The sequence below is a fragment of the Notechis scutatus genome, chromosome Z, assembly GCF_049901735.1.
Source record: "Notechis scutatus isolate UNSWTSFEM ecotype Mainland chromosome Z, rNotScu1.2, whole genome shotgun sequence".
Taxonomy (NCBI): domain Eukaryota; kingdom Metazoa; phylum Chordata; class Lepidosauria; order Squamata; family Elapidae; genus Notechis; species Notechis scutatus.
The window spans coordinates 119,763,304-119,780,133 of NC_142025.1; the positions used below are offsets into that span (position 1 = coordinate 119,763,304).

A 16,830-nucleotide genomic window follows, 5' to 3' on the forward strand; every position below is an offset into this window, starting at 1 on the left:
GAGGAATGTGGGGTCCTGGGTGCTCTCTGAGCTTGGCTGTTTCCTTGCAGACGTTTCAGGACCCAACTAGTTAACGTCATCCGTGCGAGGGGGCATGGTTGGCTTGCACCTTTTTCAGATGCAATCTATGGGGAGATATGGGCGGAGGGGGCGGGTGTCTTGGCCTTTCTCCTTCCCTCCCATGCAAAACGGGGTGGCCTAACGCCCCCTCCCCTCCCCACCCAGCCAGGCCAGGCACAGAGACTCACCCGGGGCATAGTAGCCTTTGGTGTACTGCCCCAAATTAGCACCATGGCTGGGCGGCAACGGCAGGGGCAGAGGTGGCTGGACGGCACTGGCAGAACACCTGGCAGCGGAAAAGCGGGGGTGGGGGTGAGAAAGACATGACAGATGTCAGCTGGGGGTGGGGTGGGGGGGGGGGTGGGAGAACACCAGGGTCCTGCTCCCCATCCAGCCGGGCTGGGTTTCTTCTTCTATGGGGGTGGAAAAATGCACTCCGAGACCATTTGGGGCAGGGGTCTCCCTCTCTCTCTCTGACTTAGGAAAGGAAGCAGAGCAGACCACACCGAAACAGCCCCCCACTCAATCCGGGAGAGAAAGGGGAAGCAGAGCACGGTTTGACAAAGCTTCTCCAGCAGAAACGCAGGGCGGCAGCTGAAGCTAACCCTGGTTGAGGCTCGCAGGAATTTGGGGGGGAAAGACCCTGCAGATGAGCAGGCCAACAGAGTCTGAGCTCAATCATCTTCTTTTAAAGACCCTGTTATCCCCTTGCGGGGTGGAGTCTTGGGCAACTGAATGGAGTTTTGAGTGTTTATTGGCCGGACGCTCTTCCTGTCGCCAGGGAGGAGTTTTTTGTTCGGCAGATATATTCTCATTGTGCCCAGAAGGAGAAATATCTGGGAAATATTTTACCTAGGATCAAAGCCACAGCCTCCCGATTGTAAGGTGAGAGCGCCACCTCAAGCTTAACCACACCACTCATTTCCATTCCACAGCGGAACCCCAAATTTGAATAGCAACTGAATGGAGCTAGCAGAGTGTTTTAATGGCCGGATGCCCTTCCTGTCCCAGGACGGAGTTTTTTGTTCAGCTCAATAAAGGGGTATATTTGTAGCTCAGGGTTGAAAAGAGGAGTCCTTGGTGGTCTTCTGAGCTTGGTGGTTTTCCTTGCAGACATTTCAGAACCCAACTAGGCAACGTCATCGGTAGTGGAAGGGAGAAGCATTTGCATATCCAGCACTGACGACGTTGCCTAGTTGGGTGGTGAAACGTCTGCAAGGAAAACCACCAAGCTCAGAAGACCACCAAGGATCCCTGATCTCTTCTCAGCTCAGGGGCACAAAGGCCCACCTGGAGATTGGAGGTAGTCCTCAACTTGTGACCGCCAACTGAGCCTGGAATTACGGTGATGAGTCATATAAGCCGTTAAGCAATTCCATCACCTTAAGCAGAAACCTGATTTTACGACATTTTTGCGGTGGCCATTAAGCAAATCGCCATCGTCATTAAGCGAATGAAAAGTCGTTAAGTGAACAAAGCAGTCATTAAAGCAAAACCTTTTGTCTGGAATGGTGAGGGTTTTTTTTTTCCTGAAAATAGTAATAATGACTGGTTTCTGGCAAAAAAAAACCCCGTTGTGGGTCGCAGTCACAACTGCGGGACGTGGCAAAGAGCCGTCAATCTGGATCTGTTGCCAAGGGTCCAAATTAATTTTGAATTTGGGGTTCCTAAGTCCCTTTTGGGGGGGGGGCTCCGTCACCACTTCAAAACGGTTGCTAAACACCCAGTCGTAAGTCGAGGACCACCTGTGTGTGCAGAGCCAATTTACTCTGCGGAGTTCTGCCTAAGGGGGCAGTCCTCAACATATGACCGCAACGGAGCCCAGAGTTTCCAATGCTAAGCGAGACAGTGGTTAAGTGAGCTCTGATCCCTTTGTCAAACTCATAAAACATTCCTATGGCCCGTTTAGAGTTGCCAACAGAAAGGGAGGGGGGGAAAGGGGTTTGAAAGAGCAGTGCGGCAGCTGGGAAACCGAAAGCGCATTCCGCAAATGGTTTTAAAGATAGTAACTAGGTGACGGAAGTTTCTGCCGTGCAAATCTCTAACTGGAGAGCATGATTGATGACTCTGGGCTATGGCTGTATCCCATTGGAGAATATGAATTACGATACGCCCAGGGGGGGAAGGGGGTGAACCAGGGTCAAGGGTGACAGTGAATGATGGGTCTCAGAGTCGGCTACACCCAGGCAGTGCCGGACATGTTCACTCGCAATAAATCCTTTTGAAATTTGGGAAGTTTGGCTCGAGACTCATGATTTAATTGCGGGGTAATTAAATGGGTGCCAGAATCCTGACACCCTTTTTACAACCGGGGGGATGCTGCAACGGTCATAAGTGTGAACAATGATCATAATTCCCCCCCTTTTTTAAGTGCCAATGTCACTCTCGACAGTCACTAAATGGACGGTTGTTAAGTCGAGAATTTACCTGCACGGATGAATTTATCTAGGAAACTCAAAAAAGTTTCTCTCTTTTTAAAAAACTTATGTATCAATAACTCCCAAATTTCACCTGGAAAAGCAAGGATTTTGGAAGCAAAAATGAGGGGGGGTTTTTTTTGGGGGGGGGGGGGAGGAAGCCAGGTTTGACTGAAAGACCTCAGGAGCTGTTGACCTCCCCCCACTTGCCCAACCCCCACCCACCAACCCGCCCCGCCTTTCCTCTCGCCCTCCCCCTGCCCAGAATACCTGCCCCCCGGGAGCCATGGGCGAGAATGGCACGAACTCCAGGCTCCACTACAGCCCAGGTGGCCGAGAGAAAATGGGTCCCGCCCAGCACGGACCCCTAACTGTTCCAACGTTCGATGCATCCAGTCTGCGGGCGGAAAAGAGAGACGGGGTTAGGGGCAACCGGCAGAGGAGGGAGACATTTCCCCCCACACACACACACACCCTGCCAGGGACCGTTTATGTCCTGCATGTTGTAATTTAACTCTTTTCCTAAATACCCACTTTCTACAAAGAGAAATCTCTTCCCTTTGTTTGAGCTTCAGACGAACCGGTTTGTTTGTTTGAGGTTCAGACGAACCGGTTGCTAATTTTATGGCCGGTTCAACGAATTTAATTGTACAATGAAACTGAATGAGCCTGCCTTGGTGCAGCCCCCTCCCCCACCCCACAAAAAAAACCATGAAATACACCTCAATAACTCAATCAATGAAAGACATAGAATCCCTAAACCCAAATAAGTAATAACACACATTCCCATATACCTATATATGTGCAAACTAGCTCTATACCCGTGCTTCACTTCGAAACTAGGTGGTCGGGCTTAATTTTGGGGAAGAAAAATAAGGGGGGAAAAATTCTGCCTCTGCCTACCAGCATCCGTTGGTATTCATCTGACTAGCGCCCTGTCAGTGTGTGAGAGAGTTGAGGGCTGTTTGGAAACTGAAAGAGTATTTGCTGTGGGAGCAAGGAGACAGCAAGGAGCCTGGGCGTGGCTTAGCTCAACTGTTCTGTACTAAAGCTGCTTGGTGCTGCTGTGAAAGTGAAAGTGAAACTCCTCTGGTTGTGTTTTGCCTTTACAAAAGATTTCTTCCCAGGTGGGGAGGGGGAGTAGAACTCCTTAGCATCAGAGCGTGTTGTTTAATAATAATAATAATAATAATAATAATAATAATAATAATAATAATAATAATAATAATAATAATAATATAGGAAATACTCTAAATGCTCTGATGGTCATTTAGAAAAATCCTTTCTTAGGGAGCCCCTAGAAGCCAAAAGGAACATAGGTGCCAAATGTCAAATTTGTAGGCTTGACGGTTCTGGAGATTTTGTGATGATGTGTGAGGGGCATTTCACATTTAGATAGATAAGATTACACCAGTATGAACAGGTTGCAGGTTGCACTGGCCCTGCAAATCTATCATATTAAACCTAATTGTGGTGTCATGTTGCAGTCAGAAGTCCTTACGCTTTCTCCTTTCCCCACAGCAACCCTGTGAGGTGGGCTGGGCTGGGCTGGGCGAGAGACTCACCCAAAATCACCCAATTGGTTTTCATGCCTAAGGTGGGACTAGAACTCCCAGTCGCCTGGGCTTAAAGTCACCCAGACAGCTTTCACACCTAAGGCAAGATTAGAACTCCCGGTTATCTGGTGATTGGCCCAAAGTCACCCAGCGGGCTTTCATGCCCAAGGCAGGACTAGAATTCACCATCCCACTCTTTCTAGACTAGCACCTTTACCCACTTAACCAAACCGACTCTCCTTTCACACAAGACCCAGATGGGGGTTTGGGGCCCAAAAAAAAGAAAGACAAACCACGTCTGAAGGTGCACGGGCATAGTCGCCGGAGATCCAGACTGACCAGAAGACCCAAATAATAGCATAGATTAATCAATGCTATAAAACTGGAGCCTCCAATCTTGGAAATGTTAAGACTGGTGGACTTCAAATCCCAGAATTCCTCAGCCGGTTTGAGACTCGGGAGACTTCAACTGCCAGAATTCCTCTGTCGCTTTTGAGACTTTAAACTCCCAGAATTCCCCAGTCAGGCATATTCTGGGAGTTGAAGTCCACCAGTCGTAAATTTGCCAAGGGTGGAGACTCCCGATAGAGGAAGCATCTTCTACCCATTTTTATTAGCAGTGCCATTTGGTACATTTAATCCTGTTTGACCCCCAAATCCTCATCCTCTCATGCACCCCAGGGGCCGTTGCTGCCCCCCACCTCTCCCTCCATTCCTCCAAGCCCATATCTTACCTTTCTGCCGCTGTGGATGCGTCTTTGTTCCCCACCCTCCACCCCCCCAAGATCCAGGCGACGGGTGCCCCCTCCAGCCGTGGATAATTTAGACCTCCTCCGGTTTAAAGCCTCTGGCAGTCACAACCGCATATAATGCTACAAGAAAAAAAGAGAGAGAGAGAGAAACAACATTTAAATTCATAGGGGGCGTGCATAAGCGCACCAACGTGCCTACCGTCCCTGTCCTATTGTTTCTCTTATTCTTCTTTTATTTTTCTTATATGTACCCATTTCATGTATTCACAACTATGTATACACTTATACTTATTATCTTGTAAACAATTGGCAAATCAAATAAATAAAATAAATAAATAAATAGCCCTTTGCACCCCTCCCCAAAGTGCATTCTGACAACCCTGTGACCCCCTTGTTCTGTCCCCCCAACCCAGGAAGTAGGGGGAGGCTTCTAAAAGCTGCCCCCCTGGTGCCAAGGATGGAAATAGCCTTTTCCCTTCTTTTTTTGGGGGGGGGGGGAGAATTTTGCACCCAGAACCCTCACACGCACACACCCCTAAAAAAAATGTGCAAAGGTTGTTAGGTCGCGTGAATGCGGTTTTTGAAACGGGAATTGGGGTTTTAGGAAGAGCAGCCTAATTATCCTTCCAGTTTTGAGCCCAGTTCTAGGACGGGCCTGAGCTTTCCTGCGCTCTGGCTGGGAGCAATGGGAGTTGTAGTCCAAAACAAAGGCAGAAAGGGGACGGGGACAAGGATGGGAGGGGGAGGTATAAAACCGAGAGAGGCATGCACTTTTCCTGGGGGGGGGGAGGGAAAATTCCCAGGTTTCATCTTAGGCTTTCCAAATAACCATCATTCCAACACGCGGACACGCACTAGGGAGCATTCACACGACACGCGCAGCTCTGGACCCGCATCTGCCAAAAGCCTCGGCTTCCCTTTCCCTTTCCCGGCCGTACTTTCAGCACGTGGAAGGCGACCCCAGCGTCCGGAGACGGCGGAAGCGGCTGCCTTTTCCGCCGCTTTCGGAGGTCGTTCCCATCCCACGTCCCCAGTTTAACTCAGTTCGCTCCAGCCGGAGAGGATTAATCCTCGGCGTTTTTTGTTTTTTGTTAAACTCTCCCACCCATCAGCGCAAGCTCCTCCCCCTCGAGGCGGGCCCCTTCTGGCCCCGCATCCAATAGAACGCCTGGCTTGGAAGGTGGGAAGGCGGGGCCTCCGTCCCGCCCGCCCCCCCAAAATTAACCCCTGCCCAGCTGGCTGCTCTTAGCCGAGGTGCCTTGCGCTCTTTTCTCTCCAGCCGAGCAACCAATTGCGCCCCCTCCTCCCTTCGGCCACCAATCAGCTTTCGCCTTGATCTTCCAGAGGGGTCTGAAACCATAGAGATAAATGGGGAGGGTCGGCCCGAGATTCGCACTCCAGATCAGCGATTGCTACTGTCTGGCCAGCTGAAAGTGTGGGGGGGAGGAGAACCAGCCAAAGGCGAACTATAGACTAAATACGGTGCTTCTCAAACTTGAAGGTGGGCGGACTTCAACTCCCAGAATTCCCCAGCCAGCCATGAAACCCGCCCATCTTCAAGCAGCTAACAATGATGGTTTGAACCTGTATTTTAAGTGGAGGATTTTTATAGGTCGTCCTTGACTTTTAGCGACCATTTCAAAGATACAAGGGGCTCTGCAGATGAACTTAACAAGAGTTCGTTTAGTGACGAACTTACAAGAGTTCGTTTAGTGATGAACTTTTAACAGTTTGTTTAGTGACGAACTTACAAAAGAGTTTGTTTAATGACAAACATACAACAGTTCGTTTACTGACTGGAGTTTCAACGGCACTGGAAAAAGTGACTTAGGGCCATTTTTTTCACACTTAACGACCCATGGTCACGTGTTCTAAATTCAGATGCTCGGCAACCGACTCGTATTTATGACGGTGTCAAGTCCCCGGGGTTTATCGGATTCCCCTTTTGCAACCAGCAAAAAGTCAATGGGGAGAGCCAGATTCACTTTACGACCGTGTGACTCCCTTAACAATGGCAGGGATTCACTTCATAAGAGTGGCAAGAACTGTCATAGGGCAGAACTCGTTGAGCAACTGTATCGCTTAGCAATGGAAATTCGGGGTTCAGCTGTCGGTCGTTAAGTGGGAGCCCATGGGTTGAACTCTTGACTCCCATCATTCCCAGCCAGGCCATGCAGCTTTTCCTCAAAACAACAACCCTGGAAGGTGTGTTGGGCTGAGACACAGAGATTGGACCAAAGTCACCCAGAATCTCCAGCTGGCTTTTAGGCCTAAGGCAGAGCTAGAACTCACAGCCTCTTGTCGTTGTGGTCGTAAGCTGAGGTAGTCCTCCACTTACGACCATGATGGAGCCCCAACACATCTGTTGTTCAGTGAGACATTGGTTAAGTGAGACATTTGTTCCGTTTCACAACACTTCTAGCCACATTTGTTAAGTGGGATCCCTGCCATTGTTAAGTGAGTAAAACACGGTCGTTAACTGAATCTGGCTTCCAGGTCACAGAAGGACTACAACCGTCATAAATAGGAGTCGGTTCTCAAGCATCTGAATTTGGATCATGTGACCACGGGGAAGCTGGTCGTAAGTGTGAAAAACGGAGTCGTAAATCACTTTTCCCCCCCAGTCCCGTTGTAACTTCGAACTTCGGTCGCTGGATGAACGAAGAAGCCGCCCGTAATACACACCTGGAATCCGGCGTCCAGTTTTGGTCCCCACGTTTACAGGAAAGTTGCTGAGACTTTGGGGAAAGGGCAGAGGCGAGCAACTAGGGCGATTCAAGGCCTGGAGAGTAAAACCCACGAAGAACAACGGTTGCAGGATTTGGGTTGGGCCAGTCTGGAGGAAAGGAGGACTTGGGGGGGGCATGACAGCCTCTTCCAGTATTTGGGGGGCTGCCCCAAAGAAGAGGTGGGGGCACCTATCCTCCGAAGCCCCTGAATGAAGGACAAGAAGCAACGGGTGGAAACCCACCAAGGAGAGAAGCAACCTGGAATTAAAGGAGAAACTTCCTAAGAGGGAGGACAACTAACCAGGGGAACCGCTTGCCACCAGAAATTGTGGGCGCTCCAACATTGGAGGTTTTTAAAAGAAGGAACTGGGCAGTCATTTGTCTGGAATGGCTCAGGGTCTCCTGGTTGAGCAGGGGGCTGGACTAGAAGACCTCCAAGGTCCCTTTCCAGCTCTATTCTGATTAAAACCGATGGAAAACCTGGTGCTTTAACCACGAGACCCCCCCCCAACCAGCTTGTTCTCGGTGCCCTCCATCTTCCCATCTGTAAAATGGGCAGAGCTCAGCTTAAGCTGCTCTGGGGATGAATGAATGAACCCAATTTCTCTCTCCCAACCCCTTCCACAATTCGACTGGAATTTAGGAGAGCCTTTTTTTTTTTCTCCCACGACCTCACGGGAGGGGAGGGCTGTGTCCACCCACCGCCCACCAGGGCCTGTGACTCACCCACCCACCCACCCACCCACCCATCCCCAGTCCGTGTCCTGCCAGAAACCCGGAGCCAGACAGTCGCACTGGCCAGGCCAGGCCTATCTTTGGTGTGGTCACGCCTGGGCTTTTATAACCAGATACGATCCGTGGGAACCCACCCACCACACAGGGCTAGGCGCAAGGAAGCCTGTTTTGGAGGGGGGAAGTCTCGTCTTCCCCCACACACTCCCCTCCAGCCCCAGACGTGGCTAGGAGGTTGGCTATTTCTGGAACAGCCCGGAGCTAAGTTTGGCTTCTCAAGCAAGGCAAGGCGGTTGCGGTTACAACGGGCCTTGTGTGTGCATTGCACGCCTGCCAAGCAGCCCAGCGGATGGGGGGGGGAGGAAAAGTGTGTGTAGGGGGGGAGTAAGCAGCTGGCAGGACTTCCCTGCACGCCTTCGGATGAGGAGGGGGAGGAAGCTGCCAGGCCGAATCACCAATGGCCGCATTCGCACGTCTTCGGTTTGTGCAACCGGGGAGCAACGTCTGACCAGCGCAGTGGGACGGGAGTGCAAACTTCCGAGGGGAGACGCATCACCCGAAGTGTGCAAAGGTCAAAGGAGGGATGGGGAGAAGAAGATCTTTCGCCCTGGGGAGAGGGGGGGGAGTTGCTAATCAAACTAATCAAGGAGAGAAGCAACTTTCTACTAAGCTTCCTAACAGGGAGGACAGTTGACCAGTGGAACTGCTTGCCACCAGAACAGAGGTCTCCAAACTTGGCAACTTTAGACTTGTGGACTTCAACTCCCAGAATTCCTCAGCCAACCACGCTACTCCACAAAGAGTAGAGGAAGGAACGGAGGGAGGGAGGAGAGAAAGGGAAGGGAGGAAAAGGGAAAAGAAAGGGAAAGGAGCAGAGAGAGGAAGGAAGGAGGGGGAGGGAAGGAAGGAAGGGGAAAGGAAAAGAGAAAGGGAAATGAGAGGAAGGAAGGAGAAAAAGGGAAAGGAGGAGAGGAAGTAAAGAAGGGGAGAAAGGAAGGGGAGGAGAGGGAAGGGAGGGGAGAAGAGAGGAAAGGCAGGGAGGGAGGGAAATAGGAAGGAAGAAGTTGAGAGACAGAAAAAGAAAAAATGGAAGGGAGGAAAGAGAAGCAAAGGGGAGAGTGGGAGGAAGAGGAGAGAAAGGGAAGGAAGGACAGAGCGAGAAATCAGGAAGAAAAGAAATAAGGAGAAAAGGAAGAGGAGAGGGAAGAAAAAGGAGGGGAAAAAGGGAGAGAAAGGGAGAGAAGGGAAGAAAAAGGGAGGGAGGGAGGAAAGGAGGGAAGAAAGGGAAGGGAGGGAGGGAGGACACTGCACTGGACTAGGCATAATTCAGAGAGGAAGAGGAGGAAAAGGAAGAAGAAAAGGCTCTTTGGAACAAGCCAATTTTGCTGAAGCTGGGGGTTGGACTAGAAGACCTCCAACGCCCCTCCCAACCCTGTTATTCTATGTTCTAAACCAGGAGTGTCCAACTGTGACAAGTTTAAGACGGGTGGATTTCAACTCCCAGATTTCCTCAGCTGGCTTGGGACTTCTGGGAATTGAAGTCCGCCAGTCTCAAAGTTGCCAAGTTTCGAGATCCCTTGCAGTGGAAGTTGTGGCATTTAAGAAGAGATTGGACAACTCTTTGTCTGAAATAGCGTAGGGTTTTAGTTTTAGTTTACTTTCTTGTCCTTGCACCACGTAAAACTTAATCAAGCACCATCCTCAGCGCACGCCATGACCCTGAAAATGACACAAACCTACGTCCTTCACTCTCCCACATTGAACAGCCACAACACCAGGGGTCCCCAACCGCCGGTCCAGCGGACCGGTACCGTCCGCAGAACAAGTCTTACCGGGCCGCTGGTTGCTGGCGCCGCCATCTTTTTGATAAAAAGTGCTTCGGTGAGCTTTTCTGGGTGAAAGCTCACGGAAGCACTTTTCATCAAAAAAGATGGCGGCGCCAAGCGCTTCGGTGAGCTTTTCGGTAGAAAGCCATTTCTACCCGAAAAGCTCACGGGCGCTGCGCCGCCATCATTTTGATGAAAAAGTGCTTCGGTGAGGTCACCGGAAGCACTTTTCGTCAAAAAGATGGCGGCGCCCAGTTGATGCCGGTACCGGGCGCTGGCGCCCAGCTGATGCCGGTACCGGGCCGCGGCATAAAAAAGGTTGGGGATCACTGCACAACACTGAACAGAATCCAGCAGAGCTCCTGCCCTGGGATAGAAGCTGTTTTTTTTCAGCCTATCTGTCCTTGTTTTCATTCTCCTGTACCGTCTGCCAGATGGTAATAGTTCAAAACAAGGGTGCCCACGATGAGATAAACCTTTGAGAACGTCTTGAACTTTCTTAAGGCAGCGGGAGCTATAAGGCTCTTCCGAAGAGGGCAGAGGGCAGCCAAGGATCCTCTGGGCAGTGACATTAACCCTCCGGATTGGCAAACCCTACACAGGTGCAGGAAGTTAAGATGCTCTCTCTGTTTCCTGCCTGAGCAGGGGGTTGGACTAGAAGACCTCCGAGGTCCCTTCCAGCTCTTATTCTTCTATTATTTACAGGTAGTCTCCAACTTAAAATGGTTCCATTTAGTAACCATTCGACCATTAAAACCGCACTGAAAAAGTGCCGTGACCCTTTCTTCACACGACTGTTGCAGCACACACACACACACACACACACGTCACGGGATCCAAATTCAGACGCTTGGCACCCGACTCCTATTTACGACGGTCACGCGGTCCCCTTTTATGACCTTCCGGCAAGCAAAACCAATGGGGGAAGCCCGCTTTGCTTAGCGACCACACGATCCCCTTCACAACGGCAGGGGATTCACTGAGTGATGGGGGCAAGGAAAGGCGTACGGTGGGGCCAAACTCACTAAACCACGGTCTCGCTTAGCGACGGAGATTTGGCGGCTCCGTTGGGGGGTTGTAAATCGAGGACTGCTGGTATTCTGCTCTGGATAACGACGCAGGCCACACCCCACCCACTCAGTTCATGGACGATGCACACTGAGGGAAAGGGACACGCATCTCATAACCTTGTCGTGCCGTGCCAGGTTTTGCTTAATGGGATTTCGGAGGGCGGGGGGTTGGAATAGATGACCTCCAAGGTCCCTTCCAACTCTGTAAATCTCTTAATAATGGATCTTTGCTGTTGATGGAGGTTGTGGGAGCTTCATCCCTGGAGGCTTTCAAGAAGAGACCGGACTGCCATCTGTCAGAAATGGTGTCGGGTCTCCCGCTTGGGCGGGGGGGTTAGACTAGATGACCTACAAGGTACCTTCAAACTCTGTTCATTTGTTCATGATCTGTTAATGCGCAAGGGCAGTGCATCCCCCGCCCCCAGGAAGTGGGGAGACATCCAGGACCAACCCCCAAGTTGCCGATCTACCCCATCTGCTATCAAGGACTCCGCCTGGTTTTTCCGTCCAGAAACGGGACTACGAAAGCCGGCCAGCTGCTCCTATCTACAATTCCAAATTCCGATCGTCTGGAATTTTTACAAGCTGGGTGGTTTAACCACGGTTTGCTCAGGACAATTGCCCCCCCACTTTCTGTAAGTTGCTTTGTTTGCCTGGCCACGGAGTCAACAATCACAACCAAGCAACGGGGGTTCCTGAAATATCTGCGCGCCGAGTTTCCGCCGATGCGTGGCCTGGCAAAGCGCTTGCCTTCCCACCATCCGGGGTGCTGTGTGTGTAAGCCCACACGCGTGTTCGTGCATCCTGTCTGCACGCTCGGCCTGGGAAACCATTGGCGTGCCTGTTAAGGGCGCTCCCACCTATCTACCTGTGATGCGCACACCACACGCAACACCCCATCTCTCCCTTTTGAGCGCTCGCCAACACACACAAACATCGCAACGCGCACGCAAAATACACGCTCAAACATTGCAACACACACGACACACAAACATCGCAACACACATGATACACACACAAACATTGCAAGAAGCACACACGATACATACACAAACATCACAAGCACACACGATATACCCCCAAGCATTGCAATACACACACGATACCCAAACGAACATCTTAAGACTCACATATGATACACCCCCCAAACATCGCAAGATGCACACACAATACAGCCCCAAACATCACAAGAAGCACAAATACACCCCCAAACATCACAATACACAAACACGATACAGCCCCAAACATCACAAGATGCACACATGATACACAAACATGGCAAGACACACACACAATACACACACAAACTTTGCAAGAAGCACACGATACAAACATCGCAAGAAGCACACACAATACACCCCCAAACATCGCAAGACGCACACACAATACACCCCAAACATCACAAGAAGCACAAATACACCCCCAAACTTCGCAATACACGATACAGCCCCAAACATCGCAAGACGCACACGTGATACACTAAACTTTGCAAGGCGCACACGCGATACACACAAACATCGCAACACACACGACACACACAAACATCGCAACACACACTTACACAACACCACGAACTCTCTTCCCCCCCCGACTTCCTCTAATCCATTCACACACCCTTTGATTTAACTCCAGGCAGCCTCCAAGTGCACACTGCCTACTATGGGTTTATTCAGCTCAACCCTGATGGTCAAAGGGTTCAAGAAGAAACTCAACCTTCCCTCCCTTGAAACCCAGTTTCCACCCTGTTTCCTCCCTACCCACCCCCAAAGTCCGCCATACATGAGCCAGTCTAGATTTGCACACGTGACACGCCATCCTTGTGCAAATTGCTTGTGTGAGCTGAACTGGCAGCCGAGTTGCCGCTAGGGTTCCATTCAAGGTGTGGTTGTCAGCCTTAAAACCACCTTTTTCCAGTTACATCCAGAGGTAGGGAGGGCAGGGGACGTTAAGATCACCTGAGGTACCAGTACTGCTCTACAAAGCCTTAGTAAGGGCACACCTAGAATACTACATCCAGTTTTGGTCACTATGATATTAAAAAAAAGATGCTGAGACTCTGGAAAGAGGGCAGAGAAGAGCAACAAAGAGGATTAGGGGACTGGAGGCTACAACATACAATGAACAGTTACAGGAACTGGGTATGCCTCGTTTAAGGAAGAGAAGGAGCAGGGATGACATTATAGCAGTCTTCCAATATTTGAGGGGCTGCCCCGAAGAAGGGGAGGGGGTCCACCTATTCTCCGAACCAGCCCCTGAAGGCAGGATAGGAAACAACGGCTGGAAACGAATCAAAGAGAGATCCAACTTAGAAATATTGATAAATTTCCCGACAAGGAGAACAATCAACCGTTGGAACAACTTGCTACCAGAAATTATTGGGGTTTCCATCATTGGAGGCTTTTAAGAAGAGACTGGACAGACGTTTGTCTGGAATGGCATAGGGTCTCCTGCTTGAGCCAGGGGTTGGACTAGATGACCTACAAGGTCCCTTCCAACTCTCTCATTCTGCAAATTCCTCTCTTAAGGAGGCCCATCCGGCGGGACCAAGAACAAGGGCCTTCTCCGCAGCGGCTCCCTCCCTGTAAAACATCAACTCTGCGGAGATAAGGACCCCGACTTTGATATTCCTCCAAAAAGAAAAAAGGAAAAGAAAAAAACCCTTAAGGCGGCCATAGAAATTTTCCTAACGCGGGTCACCCTGGACTTATACACCAATTCATTGAGCAACCGTTTTCCACCACGGCGCTGAAAAAAATAATGGACCAACGGCCGTTTTTCAGGCAACATCCATCCGCACGCTTATGGGAACAAAATCCGCGAGCGATGGTCAAACCGCGGGCAGCCGGATTCGCTTAACGACATGTTGCAGTTCCCTTAAACGACCGTGGCAAGGAAAGTCGGAACGCGGGGGGGGGCAACCTCGCTTAGCGGCAGAGGGAACTTGCGGCCGTAAGTCGAGGAACTCCCCGTCGTCAAATCATCAATCCGCCTGCCGAGACTCAAGGGAGAGTTTTTTTCTTTTCTCCCGGCAAAGGGGCGGAATTGCATCGTGGCGGATATTGGAGGTGCCCCGCTGGCACGGAAGAAGTGGCGAGCCAATCGAAAAAGAGGGGGACACACACACACACACAAAATAGAACGACTTGCACACCCTCAAAACCCTGCAAAGAAAACCCGGCTACGTCACCACGCAGGCTGTGCCCGATGCCCACCCCTCCGCAGCCACATGAAGACAACACGCAACCCTTGAACCCCCACCCCACATTCCCCTGTCTCTGCACCCCACAGAGAATTCTGGGTAAGCAAAGGGGCTCCCCAACTCTTTGGCACATGCTCCTGGCCCGCCCACCCCTCCGTACGTCAGGCCGGTGATGCGTAGGGGGTTTCCACCTCCGGGTGCTTCCAGGAAGGCAGCGCATCACGGAGCCCTGGAAGGGAAGGAAACTTTGCACCCTTTGGCTTCTTTCCCCACCCTAAAATGCACCCCCTTTTCCCTGCCCCGGGATGTGGCCAGGGCAACCCCGAGACCCTGAAACGCCAACGACCAAGTCATTCTTGCTGCGGTGGTGGGCTTCCCCAAGGCGCCCCCAACGCTGCCAAGGCTCAGCATTTTGGGAATCTAGTCCTTTGCCAACTTCCTTCCCCTCCCGCGGCCACTTCCCCGAAAAACAAAGCCAAACCCAAAATTTGAGCTCCAAATTTACAAGAAAAAGGAACTTCGGAGGACGCAAAACGTCAGAAACCGCAAAGGGAGGAGCAATTCACAAGCCCTGGTGTGTGTGTGTGTGTGTGTGTGTAAGCGTGTGTTATGTGTATTATGTATAGGAGGGGGGAGGAGGAAATTTTTGCAAACTAAGTGGGGATATTTCCCAAGCGTCCGCGTGAGCAAAAACCACGAGTGTGTGGCAGGACCAAGCAAGCGTGAGACGTGACCACGGGGTTCCAGAATACAGGAAAGTCCTCGACTTCACGACCGCCCCGGAGGCCAACATTTCTGTTGCTAAGCGAGATAGGGGCTCGGTAACTTGGACACCCCACACACACCCCATTCCTGCCAAAACTGTTACGTGAATCATGAAAGTTGGTAAGTGAATCGTGCAGTCGTTAAGTGAATCCGGCTTCCCCTTTGCTGGTCGGACGGTCGTAAAAAGGGGATCGCGTGTCCCCGGGACGTTGCAACCGTCGTAAATGTCAGGCGGTGGCCAAGTGTCCAAATTTTGATGCTGCAACGGTTGTAAGCGTGTAAAAAACGGGTCCTAATTCACTTTTTTGAAGCTTCGAATGGTCATCAAACAAACTGTTGTAGTACTACTACCTGTAGCACTACCTGTAGTTACAAAGGTCGAAGCCAAAACTATCTCTCCCAAGTAAAAAACAGGACGGTAAGGAAAACCTGCTGGCATCTTCCCAGATATACTTGTACTACAATTCCCATCCCTTCAGCCAGCAGGGGATGATGGGTTAACTTGGGGGAAGTGCAAACCAGCGTGTCCAGGCAGTCCTCGCCTTATGACAGTTCGTTTCGTGATGGTTCGAAAGTTGAACTTACGACCGTTTTTCACTCTCACGACCGTCACAGCATTCTGATTGGTCCCGTGATCGAAATTCAGACCATTGGCAACCGATTCACCTTTACAACGGCGATCCCCTTTGGCGACCAAAAGTCCGTGGGGGCAAGCCAAATTCGCTTTGCGACCGTGCAACTCACTCAATGACGGTGGCGATGGAGACTTCCCCACTTTCTCCGGGAGAGAAACCCACCGCTATACGTGGATCTGGAGGTAGAGCCCTTCCGGGATGTGGGGTCTCGGATCGGGATTTTTTTTGGGGAGGTGACAGGCGAAGGAGAAGGGAGAGGGGGTGTGGGCCAAGTTGTGATTCACACAGCACAAAGCAGGGTTTCCCCACATGCTTCCCAGAACAGCTGTGTCAGCATTGAGTCAGCAGCACTCAAGGACAACGCCCCTTTTCAAAACCCCCGAAAAGGACTGATCATGGGGGGGCAGGGGGTAACCAGTTGGATTCATCTCCCTGGAAAATCAACGCAACGCGCGCCCCCATGTGTCCTGCTTTTCACACCCAACAATGAGACCACACATGCTCGCAACGATAAACATCAGCCAGGTAAAATACCAACATCGTCCGTTCAACACACACACACACACACACACACACACACACGGGGTGGGTAGGTTGTCCTCGCACACAGAGGCAGTAGGGACACCCTACCTACAGGCCATGCCGACATGTTCGCTCCTAATAGTCCTTCGAAGTTTTTGAAGCTCAGCTCGAGGCTCACGATTGAATTGGGGCGAATCCTGACACCGTCGGCGCAGCGGTTTGCTCGAAGCGCCCGAGGATCGACTGATTTGACACACACACACACACACACACGCAGATTCAAACGACCGAACGCAGCCCCCAGCCTTTGGACCCACACAAAGAGTTTTGCACAAGTCCTCGGACACCCCCAAAAAAGGTATTCCATCCACACGCGGACAGCAATAACGGGTCGTCCTCAGCTTAACGACGGCTCATTTGAAAGTTACCGCAGCGTGGGGAAAAAGCAGCTTAGGACTGTTTTTCACCTTTACGACCGGTGGAGCATCCCCGTTGGCCACGTGATCAAAACTGAGAGGCAACTGACTCGTATTTGTGACCGTTCCAGTGTCCCGAGGAGGGTGGCGG

General features: G+C 51.1%; 1 protein-coding gene and 1 long non-coding RNA gene across 2 annotated transcripts in view; both read right to left on the bottom strand.

The window, feature by feature from the left end:
• The window catches only part of KDM6B (lysine demethylase 6B), a 34,166-nt gene extending 32,696 nt beyond the window's left edge, over window positions 1-1,470 (bottom strand). Inside the window, 2 exon segments of the mRNA XM_087947398.1 lie at window positions 249-346; window positions 1,466-1,470. Of these exon segments, the coding sequence (XP_087803524.1) occupies window positions 249-346; window positions 1,466-1,470 (103 nt within the window).
• A 3,303-nt stretch (window positions 1,471-4,773) lies between these two features.
• Window positions 4,774-16,830, bottom strand: part of LOC113426826 (uncharacterized) — a 41,464-nt gene continuing 29,407 nt past the window's right edge. The window contains exon 3 of the long non-coding RNA XR_015745648.1: window positions 4,774-4,905. This is a non-coding gene — a long non-coding RNA (uncharacterized LOC113426826). The remainder of the gene's footprint in view (window positions 4,906-16,830) is intronic.